General features: G+C 47.5%; 1 protein-coding gene across 2 annotated transcripts in view; it reads left to right on the top strand.

Moving 5' to 3' along the window:
• Nucleotides 1–12997, top strand: part of LOC119169959 (glutaredoxin domain-containing cysteine-rich protein CG31559) — a 200586-nt gene extending 187589 nt beyond the window's left edge. For both annotated transcript variants that reach the window (XM_075881744.1, XM_075881742.1), the window contains exons 4-5: nucleotides 8454–8519; nucleotides 9924–12997. In XM_075881744.1, the coding sequence (XP_075737859.1) occupies nucleotides 8454–8519; nucleotides 9924–10115 (258 nt within the window). In that variant the 3' untranslated portion in view covers nucleotides 10116–12997. The remainder of the gene's footprint in view (nucleotides 1–8453; nucleotides 8520–9923) is intronic.
• The last annotated feature ends 972 nt before the right edge of the window (nucleotides 12998–13969 follow it).

Consider the following 13969-nt stretch of genomic DNA (forward strand, 5'->3'; position numbering starts at 1 on the left):
CGGTGATGGTGGCGGCGTTGTTTTTGCCGCCGAGGCCTCCTCCGTCATCTACGGCACTGCTTGTGCGTGCGGCAACTTTCTCGTTCGGTTCGTGCTACACCGTGGTTCGTGCCGAGTCGTAGTACCGACGCCTTGATCGCCGGTTTCTGTACGCTCAGTTTGTTTTCTCGACCGGGGTTATCTTGTCACGACAGGAGAAAAAATGTGCGGTAGAAAGGGTAAGTGGAACTAAAGATGAAAAATCCATGTAAACACGAAATATTATTTTTCGTTGCAGGCCTGTCTCCTGCTCGCCTGTGTTTGAGAACAACCATTAATCGATCCTCGTTTAAGGAACGGTTCACCTAAGATATCTAATTGATAGAATGACTAAGCAACTATTGCAAAATGGAAGAATAATCAGTTATTAACAAGCATAGTAAAGAATGCATAGTGTCACTAAAAGTAAAAAAATAAAAATGTCGACGAATCCCAGATTGCCGAGCTTATATGGCACGATAAATGAAAAAAAAGCGTTCTTTCTAGTTACCGCAGATCATCTTTATTGTGACTGCTTGATCGAACTATAATGTAACAAGCGTATGACCATGACAAGAGATAGACACCACAAAAACTGGATCAAGTTATTCCTCCTATCGCATTAAAAGAGAGCAGGGAGTGACTGCAGAGGTTAGAACCCTGGACCGATGTGCGACATGGAACGTTCGTAAAAGTAAATTCTGCGGCTTTCCGTGCCGAAACCATGACGTGGATATGAGACGCCATTGCGGATGACTTGAGATAAATTTTGACCACGCGCGATTCTCCAACGTACACCTATAGATATGTGTACGTAGAAATTCGTGCACATCTAACCCATAGAAATATGGGCCACCGCGGCAGGGAATCTAACCCGGAACCTCGAGCTTCGCAGCGCCATTTTTTATCAGCTAAACAGCTGCGGTAGATCAGAACTATTTAAAGGGTCCCTATAAACTACCTCGAGTTCAAAGACAATGATTGATTTCTGGGGTTTGGCGTCCCAAAACCACCATATGATTATGAGAGACGCCGTAGTGGAGGGCTCCGGAAATTTCGACCACCTGGGGTTCTTTAACGTGCAGCCAAATCTGAGCACACGGGCCTACAATATTTCCGCCTCCATCGTAAATGCAGCCGCCGCAGCCGGGATTTGAACCCGTGACCTGCGGGTCAGCAGCCGAGTACCTTAGCCACTAGACCATCGCGGCGGGGCAGTTCAAAGACAAGAAAGTCGTTTCTTTTTCGCCTTCAGTCTACTCTTCTCAATGGCGCTATCTTCTTCTAGCCGCTTATTTCTTCACAAAACACGTGCAGATTGTCGGCACAAAGCGTTGAGCCTATCAGGATTTCGTGTGCTTGCGCAGTCGAAAACGCAAAAAAAGCAAAGTGAAATCAGTGGATCGCGCATGATGATCACGCGTGACAAAGCAGAATAGACGCGAGTGTATGGACCAATCGAGAGCTCATTTCGTCGTGACGTCAAGTGGACAGACCGGTGGCGTTGCGGATCGAGTCGAAAAGACTGGAAACGCCTGTAGAGAATGACGCCTTCTTTCCCACTGTCAGTGCTTCTGACGCAGCATGCTGCACAGTAAGCACGAGGTATGCTCAGAAACTCTTAAGGTTATAAGCATCTCTGAAGGAGGTTATAACCACTTGCCATTCCCATCCCTTTCCAAGAGGGTCTGCACCGAGTCGCTCTTCCTATAGACGATCGTGTACGCAATGGCATGCGCACTAGAAGACGTATATGTATTTACAGCGCGTTTGTTTGTGCCCATCGATATCGTGAAGCGTGATCCCTCTTTGAGCTCGCGTGACCTTTCTGGAATCTGGCGTTCCAGAAATAGCATCACTTTGGGCTGCATTTGCGTTTTACAGCGGCCCGGGGGTGAGCGCCGATTCTTCGTTCTGATCGGGACCACAGGGCAACCCGATTCGGGCCCGGTATGATTAGTGCGAAAGCGCGGATGGTGCTTATAGATGTAGAGTCTTTTTCCCCGTTGTGGGTACCGTACGGAGGTGTGGAATCACTCTCGGACACAACAACAAGACATACATTCAGGCATACAGCTATCGGTATAGACCTAATTCATGTTGGTAAGCAGGGGTAGGTGCCGTCAACAACTGAGGCGTTTTTAGTGACCTCGAAAGCATCACAGCGCGTCGCGCTGCGCCACGACGCGCTGTGATGCCTGTAAAGAAAAGAAAGAAAAACGCCAGGCCTGAGCGCCAGTTCACAGCGAAAGCTAGAAGAGCGGCCCTTCAGAGCCTTTTTCTAAACGCTCATTGGGTAACTGCTGCAAGCACACTTGCTGGCTACCCACCAAGGCATTAACGATTATAATAATTTCGGAAAATTAGTTCAGCGGGAACGTTAGGGAAGACAACCACCCGTTTGTAGCATGAAGCCACAAGGAAATCCATACGGACTTCTCAGGCAGAAAAGCTTCTTAGTTGCCGAAAAATTTGTCCTGCTCCGGGATTCGAACTCGTGACCAACGCCAATCCGGTACGGTCGCTCATGCCGATCGAGCTAACGAGAAAGCTATTGTAATTGACAGTGCGAGTGCAAATTAATCGACAACTTGAAGCAGATGAACACAAGTAATGAAACGATTTCTGCGGAAAGCCGCAAGGTGGCGGAATGGTTAAGAAAGGGACTCCACCCGTTTGTAGCCCGAAGCCTGCTATACAAACGTATATCTTTTTTCCTTTATTTTTCTGCTCGCCTTTGGGATAAGACGTCGTCAGAGACTCGATGACACGTGAGTGAGCGGGGATTAAATAATTTCGTATTCGCGAAGTTTATCCGGGATGAGTTCTTGCGCATGTCCCGGCGTCTCGCTTCTATGGAGTCCGGCCCCACCCAATACGAGATAAGGAGTGTGCGCCCTTCCTTTTGGCCTACATGCCTATTACTATACCTTCCTCGTGTGAAGGGGCCGCGTATTGACGGGATGGCGTCGAAGTCGTTAAATTGGCTGCGTCTGCATTCTGCGGGACGAAACCTTGGGACCGTCGGCGCTGCTTTTTTTTTTTTTTTTTGCATGATCAAGAGGCAGCTTGTGGAAACAGTAAGTTCGAGAAGGGACTTTAAGAGCAAACAATAACTTCTGAAGAGACATCAATTTGCAACGAAACGTTTGTGCAGACTGATCATTTTTACTTTGAAAATTTATTGTCGTTAATTTCACCACCATGTGTTTGTAAATAGATGAGAAATTGTTTGTTGAAAGATTCACTTTTAAGCTTTCCGCCCGAACTCCTTTGGTGACGTAATGAGTGTCAAAGTGTGTTTTTTTTTCTCATATTTTGATCACATTGACTCAAGGACAAGTGAAACGATACAGCTTTTTTAGACTCGGAAATTATCCGCAAACAGATATTTTCTCGTTAATTTCGTATCCACAGCTTTATTGCTAACGGAGAAAACGATTGTGGAAATTCTCATTTTCAAACTTCGCGCCGACAGCCAAGCGCTTGAATGTTATTGACGTCGCGGATTTAAGTCTTTCTTCATAATCTGTTCGCGTTGGCTCAGTGAAACTTCGTTATAGTTAAGCTCCTGCCTCCCTCAAAACACAATCCAAATCAGTTTCGCCTATTGTGAATTTTGTAGGCCATAGGAAACGCTGTCGGCATCGCTGCAAACTGGAGAGAGAACTTCAAGGTGGTGCCATTAGGTGCTTCCTTTGCTTGTTATCGCTCTAAGATGAGATTTGCGGGGGGGGGGGGGTGTAATGGGGAACAGCAGTTAATATAGAATAATCTGAGTGATCGTTTTCTCTCTTCCCCTTTTTTGGTGTCCCTTTAAGAGTATCGTCTCGCCAGAAAAAAAGCCTGAATGCTGACCCGCCGGTCGCGGGATCGAATCTCGTTCGCGGCGACCGCATTTTCCCTGGAGGCGAAAGTGATGTAGGCCTGTGTGCTCAGACTTGGGTGCACGTTAAAGAACCCCAGGTGGTCGAAATTTCCGGAGCCCTCCACTAGGGCGTCTCTCATAATGATATGGTGGTTTTGGGACGTTAAACCCCACAAATCAATCAATTGAGTTGTGAATGATTCGTGCACATGATAGCGGAACCCAAGTTTATCCAGAAAGAGGGACAAGATGGTGATTTTTCGCTCATAACCAACAACGCCTAAGCAGGCCCCGCCACGGTGGTCTAGTGGCTAAGGTACTCGGCTGCTAACCCGCAGGTCGCGGGATCAAATCCCAGCTCTCGCGGCTGCATTTCCGATGGAGGCGGAAATGTTGTAGGCCCGTGTGCTCAGATTTGGGTGCACGTTAAAGAACCCCAGGTGGTCGAAATTTCCGGAGCCCTCCACTACGGCGTCTCTCATAATCACATGGTGGTTTTGGGACGTTAAACCCCACATATCAATCAATCAATCAGTCAATCAACTGTGTGGGAACTTCCGCTTCGTCGAAAAAAGACCTGTCGCGTCGGAAACCGAGAATAAGGTCCAGCCTCCTTCCATCTACGCCTTCCGTTACGTCAAATCGTTACAAACGCTCCGTTCACGTTCCTGCGAATCAATATGAAGTAAACTGCCGAACTTCATTTCTTCTCTCTCTCTCTCTCTCTCTCTCTCTCTCTCTCTCTCTCCCTATCTTGGTTCACAGGCGTACGCTTGCACCTGTATTTCCCGAGTACACGAGTATTTTCGCGATTCTTATGCGTACAGCTGAAAGCCCGTAGGTGTACGGAACCAGTCACAAACACAGCAAGATAGAGAGAAAGAAAAAGAAAGACACGTTCACTCTTTCATCAGTGCTATTTCTTTTATCCGCCAAGAACAAGCTGCGTGCTGGTCGAACATCACGATTGCATGCCTCGCGGGCCTACATTTTTAATTTCTCTTTCGAGCGCCCCATTTCGCGTCGCTCACCGTCGGCTTTTACGCGATCTATTTCTTAAAATACGGCCGCGGCCGAACGAGGCATGAACGAAACGACTTCACTGCCTGCCTTCCGTGGTGGAGGTTTTTCTTGTTCTTCTTCCTTTTCCCCCCTTTGTTTGGGCATCTTTGTGCGGCCGTGGCTCGTTTTTTCTTCTTCGCGCGTGCTTCTTCGTAATTTAAGCACAAAAGCCCCAGCGCGCGCCCTACACCGGGAAAGGCACGTTGGTGTGTACAGTGTACAACGTGAGGGTGGAGCGTGAACATCGGTACCGCGCGCTTCCGAAAACCAGGAAGTCCGTCCTGGTTGCCGCCAAGCCTGCTTGCCGGTCGCATCGCCTTTGTGTTTGGGCGAGCATACTCCGGACAAAAAACTGGAGCCCGACTTCTTTTCCAAGGCGAGATGAGCAAGAAAAAGACGTTGTCGAGAAGAAAAAAAGAAGGGGAGAGAGAGAAAGGTTTAGAGAAAAGTGCGCAAAGGAGAATGTCTCGAGGGATGATTGTCCAGATGAAAGACAGGGAACAGAGGGAGATGATAGCTCTGCTATACTGGTCGCGCTGTAAGCGAGTCGCCAGGCAGCGTAGATTGAGACGTGAACGGAGATGCTCCGAACAAAGGAGAAATAAGCACGGCTCGCGCAGTTTCCAGTTTCCGGGGGTGCCGTGCTATACACGGTTTGTGTGCACGTGTACGGAAAACTTCGTCCAGAACGGAAAAACGGCAGCATGAAACGGTGCGCTCCGTGTGTACGCCTGTCGGCAGTGTATAGCGACATTTAGTAAAAAAAAAGTTAAACAGAGATATAAAGAAACATCCCAGAATGTCCATTCGTGGACCGCGGTGTTTCATACACAGTCACCTCGTCCTCCCCTTTGTGTAGTTTGAGAGATTGTGGACGCAGCTGAGCGCGGCGTGCTCAAGACTGTTGTGTCGTTCCTCGCTGGATCGTTTCCGTACGCAGTATTTTAAGTTTGCTTGGTCATCGGCTTAGACCGCGCAGTCACGAACGCACACTTCAAAGAGTGTTCCTAACCGATCTTGCAACTAACATTGAAGAAAGGATGCGCTCCCTAACCGAGCTGGAACATCTTCCTGTAACCTGACGAGGATGTCTTTGGTTCGCATGTACGCCGTCTCGGTTGGTCTGTCTGGTTGCTGGTCCGTGATGCTTGTTAACGTACGGCAATGAATAGCTGTCGTTTCATTAGAGAGTTTTAGTACTGCGTACGCTGCGGCGTTGCGTACGTAAGGACGCCACGTTCTGCGTAGTGCGCATGCGCAGACCGCAACGCGCACGTATCGCGTTACGTACGCAGCCGCCACGTACGCACGCATGAGATGCGTGCGTGCGTACGTATGAGCTGATCGCGCCGCTCTCGAACAAGTTCGCGACAGCGCGAGACTTCGTTTTGCAAAATGGCGGCATCGAAGGCAAGCACCGACCGGCTCTGTGGCTTAAAATATGGCCATAATCTGGCTATAACACTTGGATTGGCTCACATTGGCTGTCAACAACACGTGCTTCTATTTTGATCTACCAGATGACGCAACACGCTCGTTACGTACGCGGGTACTACGGCGTACTAAAAGCCGATTAGTGGCAAACGACGCCACGTAACGCAAGGCGCTTGCGTGATGCGTACGTAGCACCATTCCGCAGTACTAAAACTCTCTATTTTCTTTTTCATATTCCCGTAGTCCACCTGGACCTACGCGTTCTAAATAGTTGGAAGATACTTGGTTACGCTGACCTGTCATGTCCATGGTCCGCCATGGTGGATGGGTGGTTACGTGGCTCGGCTGCTGATCCGAGGTCGCGGGTTCGATCCCGGCAGTGGTGGTCACGTTTAGAGGCCCGCGTACTTTGCGATGTCAGTTCACGTTAAAAAAAAAACCACATGGTCAAAATTTCCGGAGCGGTGCTCCTCATAACCATCGTGATTTCGGGGTCGACGTAAGAACCCGTGTATTGAGTCGTGTCCGTGATAGTTGTTGTCGTTATTTAGTCCACCATTTGACAATCGGCAACGAAACCTTTTGCACACGATCTCCGCCCGTTTTGTCTAATTTATTGAAGGAGTTATGAAGAAGAACAATAATTTTCTAAAGCTAAGCATGGTCGCATACATGGTACGCGTTTTTTTTTAACCTTCTATTGTTTTGTGCAATATCAAGAGATCATCTTACAGTTTTACGCTATGTTACTCCCTTGTGTCGACAGTCTTTGTAATCAATAAAAATAATTTATATTTTTATATTCTAATTGTGTGGCTGCTTGAGTGTAAAGAATTTCCATTCCTTTCTTTCGACAGCGTTCATATAATTTAATAGAATTTAGGTCAAATTTCTACTCCTTTACTTGAACGCTGAAATTCCGTGCCCTTGGCTGGACATGCATATATATATATATATATATATATATATATATATATATATATATATATATATATATATATATATATATATATATATACGATGACGTTCAGGGTAATAAGTAGCGGGTTAAATCGCGGTCAAGTTTTCTGTTATTGCAGCCAACTACTGGCATACATTGTATGCCTTGTGAGGTATATTCCTTGCCAGGCAGGTCAATTTTTTTTTTCGTTTTGCTTACATCCTCGATTATTCTTGTCGATTTTGCCAATTATTCTGCTTCAGCTTGATTAAGCTGTTGAGCGTGGTACAAAGGTTGGAAGTGGCATCTCTTGAATGATGGTGTAATACCGCCATCAGTGTGAGTGCATGGCAAAAATTGCAAAACAAAAAGTGTAAATGAGCGCCCGTATACACAGTCACATCTTCAGAGTTCGATAAATAAGTTGTGGGGTCTCGGCGAGGCGAACGCGCGCCTCGCCACGCTCTTGGAGTGAACGGACACAGCAGACGCGGTCGGTACAAAGCACACAACATACATACATTTATTAACTAATTTAGACGACGATATCGTCCGCCGAATGATACACCAATTTCAACTAACACCCTACCATACAAACAACATAACGCAATGACACACTAAACACACAATAACATGATAAACACACACTAACACACCCAACACACTAACACATACCCAAGGCGGCGTCGCCAACGCCTGACTTTCCACGTGGGACCCCGGCGCGAAGCCCGCGGTGCTGAGCACCGGGGACCCACGCTACAGACAACCGTTCGCGGCAGCCGCCACACGCAGAAGAGGCTCGCTCAACTCTCGCCAACACCAAGGCCCGCCTTCCGCCAGGGGCCACCGCCGGCGCTACCACTCTACCAACAGTGGTACTCAAAGCGAACACCTATCGCCCGGTGGTGGTCACCACCGAAACAAAGCCTTGGGGCGAGACACGTGCGCCACGCGGCGCAGACAACTTTACAGGGGGGGGGGGGGTGTCAGCACCCCCACAAAGTAAACAAAAGGTAAACAGAATCGGAGTGCGTCGTGGCGTCATCTTTCATAGCATTCCAGTTTTAGCTTAAGAAATATGGCAAGTGCACGTTTTTCACCTGTTTTTTATCTGTTTTGTTTTGCTTGCAGGGAGCGGAAACAGTGGAGCGTCTGAATGAAACCGGCCAGCTCAGGCAGATGCTGAAGCCGTACAAGGTAAGCTGCATATTTGATTCATTAAGACGCCATTTTCTGTCCAACGCATGCTTCACCAGCACCCCCCCCCCCAACGCACACTACTATATATAAATAAGAAAAATATACCGAAAAGCAGTCTTTTCGCGCATGCTCCTTTATATGCCTCATGCCTTCTTCGATCAGTTCCATCGCTGTTTTAATTTATACAATTATTGTGTACATTAAGCTTCAGTAGCATAATTTTTCGTGGGGGGGGGGGCTACACACTTTATGTATGTTCGTCCATGCGTTTGTATCTGCGCGTGTGTATATGTGCAAGCACAATCGAAAATTTTCGGGAAAAAAGTGGACCCCCCCTTCCCCCGTCCTCTGTCTACGTCCCTGTTAAGCTTGAAGTAACGTAGTGCTGTGACTTCGGTGGTCAAGGGACCTGAATGATTGAAGCCAAAACAACAACAAAAGAAAAATTACTGCTTGCATGTGCGTTAACTTGAGCAGTATAAATATATTCATTTTAACCTATATATTAATGTTCCGCGTTCTTAACTGCTTGTATCTTTCTCTTCGAAACTTATACAGATATCTGCCTCTCGACCAAACACATTGCGGAGCCCCTCTTTTCTTTCGTAAAGTGTGATCCATCGACATGCATAGTTGGCGGCGAAAAATGTTTATACAAATATCAACAAGCAATAGCCGCAATTGAATTTGTAAACAAGCTGTCTCTAAATCATAGGCGATCTCTAAAATGTCCTAAGAAGCTTATTTGCAGGCTTCTGGAATGAAAATCTGTTAAGACATTCATTAGGCACCTGGGCAAACGTACACCTTCCGTTGAGCAAGATGGAAAACTGGGCTAGTTGGTGAGCATTCATCGTGGTTAACAGCGCGAAACACCCGGACAGGAGCGATAGAAGGACACGGTACAGCGCTGTACCGTGTCCTTCTATCGCTCCTGTCCGGGTGTTTCGCGCTGTTAACCACGATGAGTACACCTTCCGATTGACTTCGAGCCGACTTAAGGTGCCTTTGACATAAGTGGGTAGTGGTGGCTGTGATGTTGCAGCAGGGAAAGAAAGTCAGCCTACATGGCCGGCAATTGTTCCGCCTGAGGAACTCATGAATTTCAGGGTCTCTCACCTATCACCTAATGAATGCTACACCTATTGACTTAATGTGGATTTGAGGTTGACTTGAGGCTGAGCTGAGGTTTACTTGGGGCGGACTTGAGGCTGACTTTAGGCTGGCCGACTGACATATATAAGTGATTGTAGACCTGATTCATGATTTCAGTTGAGGGTAACCTCTTGGCGTGGTTTGATAGATATTTCTGCACTTGCGGTTCAGTTCGGCGCCTGCCACGGCGTGCAAGTGCACGACGACGCTCCTAATCCGCGCGTTCCCTTACGGTCGTTTTCGCAGAAGAGCACCGTTGGAGGCACGTGCGCCATGTGCGGCGGCTACCAGTACCTGCCCTGTCCCGTGTGCGGCGGCAGCAAGAAGTCGGCGCAGCACAGGCACCGCTTCTCTTCCTCGGTCATCTTCCTCAGGTGCCTCAACTGCGACGAAGGTGGCCTGGTGCGGTGCCAACTGTGCATCAACGGCGACAGTTGAGCGGGCCCCGCCGCCATTGCGCCCACACGGCGGCATCGGCAACAGGCAGTCCCGGATAAAATGCGCAGTCCCGGATAAAACGACCACGCGAAGGACAGCGGCCGCTTCGAGCTCCGGTTGCGGCATCGCACCATTGAGAGACTTGCCAATGGTGTCGTGCGTTTCGTGAGCCACGAGCTTTTACACGCTTCACAGACCGGCGCCGGAAAGAAAGAAAGGACAGGACAAACCGCGACGAGCAACCTTGAGCGCAACTCCGGGGGTCACTGTTATTGCTGAAACGTGGTCCCAACCACCCAATGCGTGTGCGACCTCTACACGGCTGTCCGTTTCTTGCCCAGCTTGTCGGATGGCTAGAGGCCTTGACGAACTTTCAACACCGCGTCTGACGAGCGACACCGAGTGCTTCGTCGCCTGCAGCAGCCTGCGTGCGAGCTCGCCTCTGCGGAGGAAGTGTAGGATCATGGACAAACTCGCGAAAAACTGGCGGAGTTGCTTTTTAGTCGTGCTTCGATGATTCTTCCCCCGCTTTTTTTTTTTGATCATTCTGCTGGTGATGGCATTCTTTAGGTCGCGAAGTGTGCGGCAGTGAATGCGCGTGGTCTCAATGTCAGCAAAACATTGTAGTAATACGCCTGCCATGTCTTGAGAACTGCACGCCAGGCCCTATACTGTAAAAGCGTGGTCATCAGTTCGCTTTGCCTTCTTAGGCTCTGATGTGACTCCCTTATTGCTCAGCCCGACGGCTATCTCCGTGTGACGCGTATACGTTTTATGGGCACATTTCGACCGTGAAAAGCAGTAGTCGTTAAGTCAAATGCTGTGCCCGAGCGCTGCATATGGCTTAAGCTCTGTAACATGTGCTTCGTAATACCTCAGATTACTTAACCAAGCCTATCCCGCGTGGTTTGTTCGGCGTCGTTTTTCGGTGTTATTGCAGAATCAAAGTTGTTTTGCCAACTAATGAAGCACTTCACTAGCCCTTTTTTCGGTGCTCTTAAAATAACGTTCACCAGTAGCAGCCGCAGTGTTTGTTTAAATGGTAACTCTCAAGCGTAACCACAACGAAAGGAAAGAACCGATATTATCAACGAAGATTTTTGTTTACGTTTTTCTTCATGTTTCAGTTGATAGTAAGTGCTGCATGTTGGGATATGTTTACCTTTAGGAATCATGGGCACCGCGGTTGCAGGTCACTGAACATATTTCCTGGTTAGTACCGTATAACCCCGAATGACAGAAAAAAAGACTCCATGTGCTGCGTTATCTCTTCTGATACGAAGAAAGAATAAGCAAGGATAATTTATGCTTAACATGCCTGATAACACGTGTGCGCACCGAGTGAAGCGGTAACAAAATTTCTAAAGACGTCGCTATCGAACTGCGTGCTGTGAGTGCTCCGTTTGTTTATTCTGTAGTTAGCGGTTACTCGTGAAGATCTCAAGCATTCCCTCGAACCTTTTAACGGCTTATCACGGGGCAATGTTGGTATCTATACTTGCTTTATGAGCGAGAGTTATTCGTATCCAAATAGAGATTTTGACTTGAGCTGTCAACTTTTACCATCGGAGTCCGATCTTGTGTGTGCGCTGTATGTAAAGTGTCATCACTAACCAACAAGGAGCTCTGACATCGGAGACAAAATGTAATTTTTTCATATTTACCCGCAATTTGGGTGGCAAGCTATTTGAATTATCACCACAGCGGCAGTTTTGAGGCACGGCCTTGTAATTTTTATGATTTAGCTTATTTTGAGGAAAGTGTGACACTTATAGGAAAGAGGAGGCTTATTCGCGCTTGGAACATTTTGTACGCGCCCAGTTGCGTGGTAATAGCTATCGCTGTTTCGGAATTACGGCGGGCTATTGTTGATAGAAGCGTGCCCTATGATTTTTGTTTTCCTTCGCCAAGTTTGTGCAAGTGTAGCCTAATTATTTTGCTCAACCTAAGTGAACGGGTGGTGTGATGTGGCGAAGTTCATCATGCCTACGAGAAAAAAAAATGTTTGCACCGAACCTCGGGATTGCTATTGCACATCCGGGCATTGTAGCCCGACTTGTGTGACGTGTCAGAGTGTGTAATGTTAAGTGCGTGCGTGTCTGTGTGTGCGCGTGTGTGTGTCGATCTTCGGTTCTTACAAACTAATCAGAGTGCGAGGCTCAAGGGATGGACAACTTCTGTGCCCTCATTGCGACTGTGGTGTAAAAAAACACGAAAGCCGCAACTTGAACGCCCTTGGAAAGCTTGGGTTCCGTTTAGAGTCCGGTTAACTACACACTTTATAGGCAGTGTCTTTTTTTTTTGTTTGCTTCGGTCGACTGCTTAATCGAGTAGGACGTACGTGGAAAAGCTATAGCTTTTAATTCATATTTACCGGCATAGTGCTCGCGCCTATGTCGCTTTCGCAGTTCTGATTAAAAACTATTCTCTTTTATTTGGCTTGCATCATTTATACCTGTCGTCCGCGTACGGGAATGAGATCTTCCACCCGCATCATCAATTTGTTCGCGAAGTGCTTCTTACCTGCCAGCGTGCCTTCATCACCGCTACAGCCTTGTGGATTGCGTGACTCGCGTTAAAAATTGGACAAGTCGAACTGTAACGAGCGTTTCGAAAAGTTATATAGTGTCTGTAACACTCATCGGCGTTTCGCAAACGCACCTGAAATGTCAGAAATACCTCCAAAAGTCAGTGTCTTGTCTATATTTGTCTGTATACTTTCACAGATGATTGTGCGAATCGCGGAAGTTCTCGATGACGTGTGAAGGCCGTATAGATTTTCGTAGCCTTCGGAAACATTCCGTATACTCTTTGTGTGTAATTTCGCGTGCCCTTTGCTGTTGTGAGTACAAGATTCATCATTAAAGGCACTGGCTGCGACACCTACCGTGTTCTGTTGTCAGTTGACGAACGAGTGTTGCGCATGACAGCCACTAGGGTGTCAGCCGCGTTCTGAAGGTATAGTGCTGGAGCGCGATTACGGAGCACGGTTAAGTAAAAAGTTATAAACAATGCAGTGGTATCGATGGGTAGAAATAATTCGAGCCTGTACAAAGCTGTACAAGCGCTGGCCGGATTGCACTTAGTTATTGATACGAAACTTCGGCGAATCGAATAAACACATGGTTTACGAGATACTAAAAGATCCTTAAATTCTGGAATTCAAATTGCCGGATTCTTTGGATTGTAATACCCCACTGTCCGAAAGGCCTATAAGTATTGCTGCGATGTTGTTCAGCTAATTGGAGAGAATCACAAGTAATGATCATTTCGCGGAGCAGTTGTCTAAATAGTACGTCTGTGCACCAGCATATCAACCATCTATCTGACTTTCATGCCCACAGTGCGCTAGAAAGGCATCTTCTTGAAGTGTGGCCGCAAAAACGATATGATCAAAGCTGATGGTTGACACCACTGGATGATAGATAAAGGACGAGCGAGGGCAGAGGAAATGTGCTGGCTAGTCGATCCAGAAATGACATTTCTATAGTTGGCTCGAGATTGGGCTTGTTGTTATACCATTAAGAAGACTCAAAGCATGACGCGAAAAAAAAAAATTGCAGGTATGCCCCTCTGTACGTTTTCCTTATTGTTTGTCCAGCGGAGTAGCGAGAAATGTTTTTGAAGGGGGGTGGGGGCGGGGGTAACCACCTTTTATGAACGTTTGTGCGTGTGTTTATTGATTGATTGATTTATATCTGGGGTTTAACGTCCCAAAACCACCATATGATTACTAGACGCCGTAGTGGAGGGCTCCGGAAATTTTGACCACCTGGGGTTCTTTAACGTGCACCCCAATCTGAGCACAAAGGCCACGGGCCTACAACATTTCCGCCTCCATCGAAAATGCAGCC

The sequence above is a fragment of the Rhipicephalus microplus genome, chromosome 2 (assembly GCF_043290135.1).
Source record: "Rhipicephalus microplus isolate Deutch F79 chromosome 2, USDA_Rmic, whole genome shotgun sequence".
In the NCBI taxonomy this organism is placed as follows: Eukaryota; Metazoa; Arthropoda; class Arachnida; order Ixodida; family Ixodidae; genus Rhipicephalus; species Rhipicephalus microplus.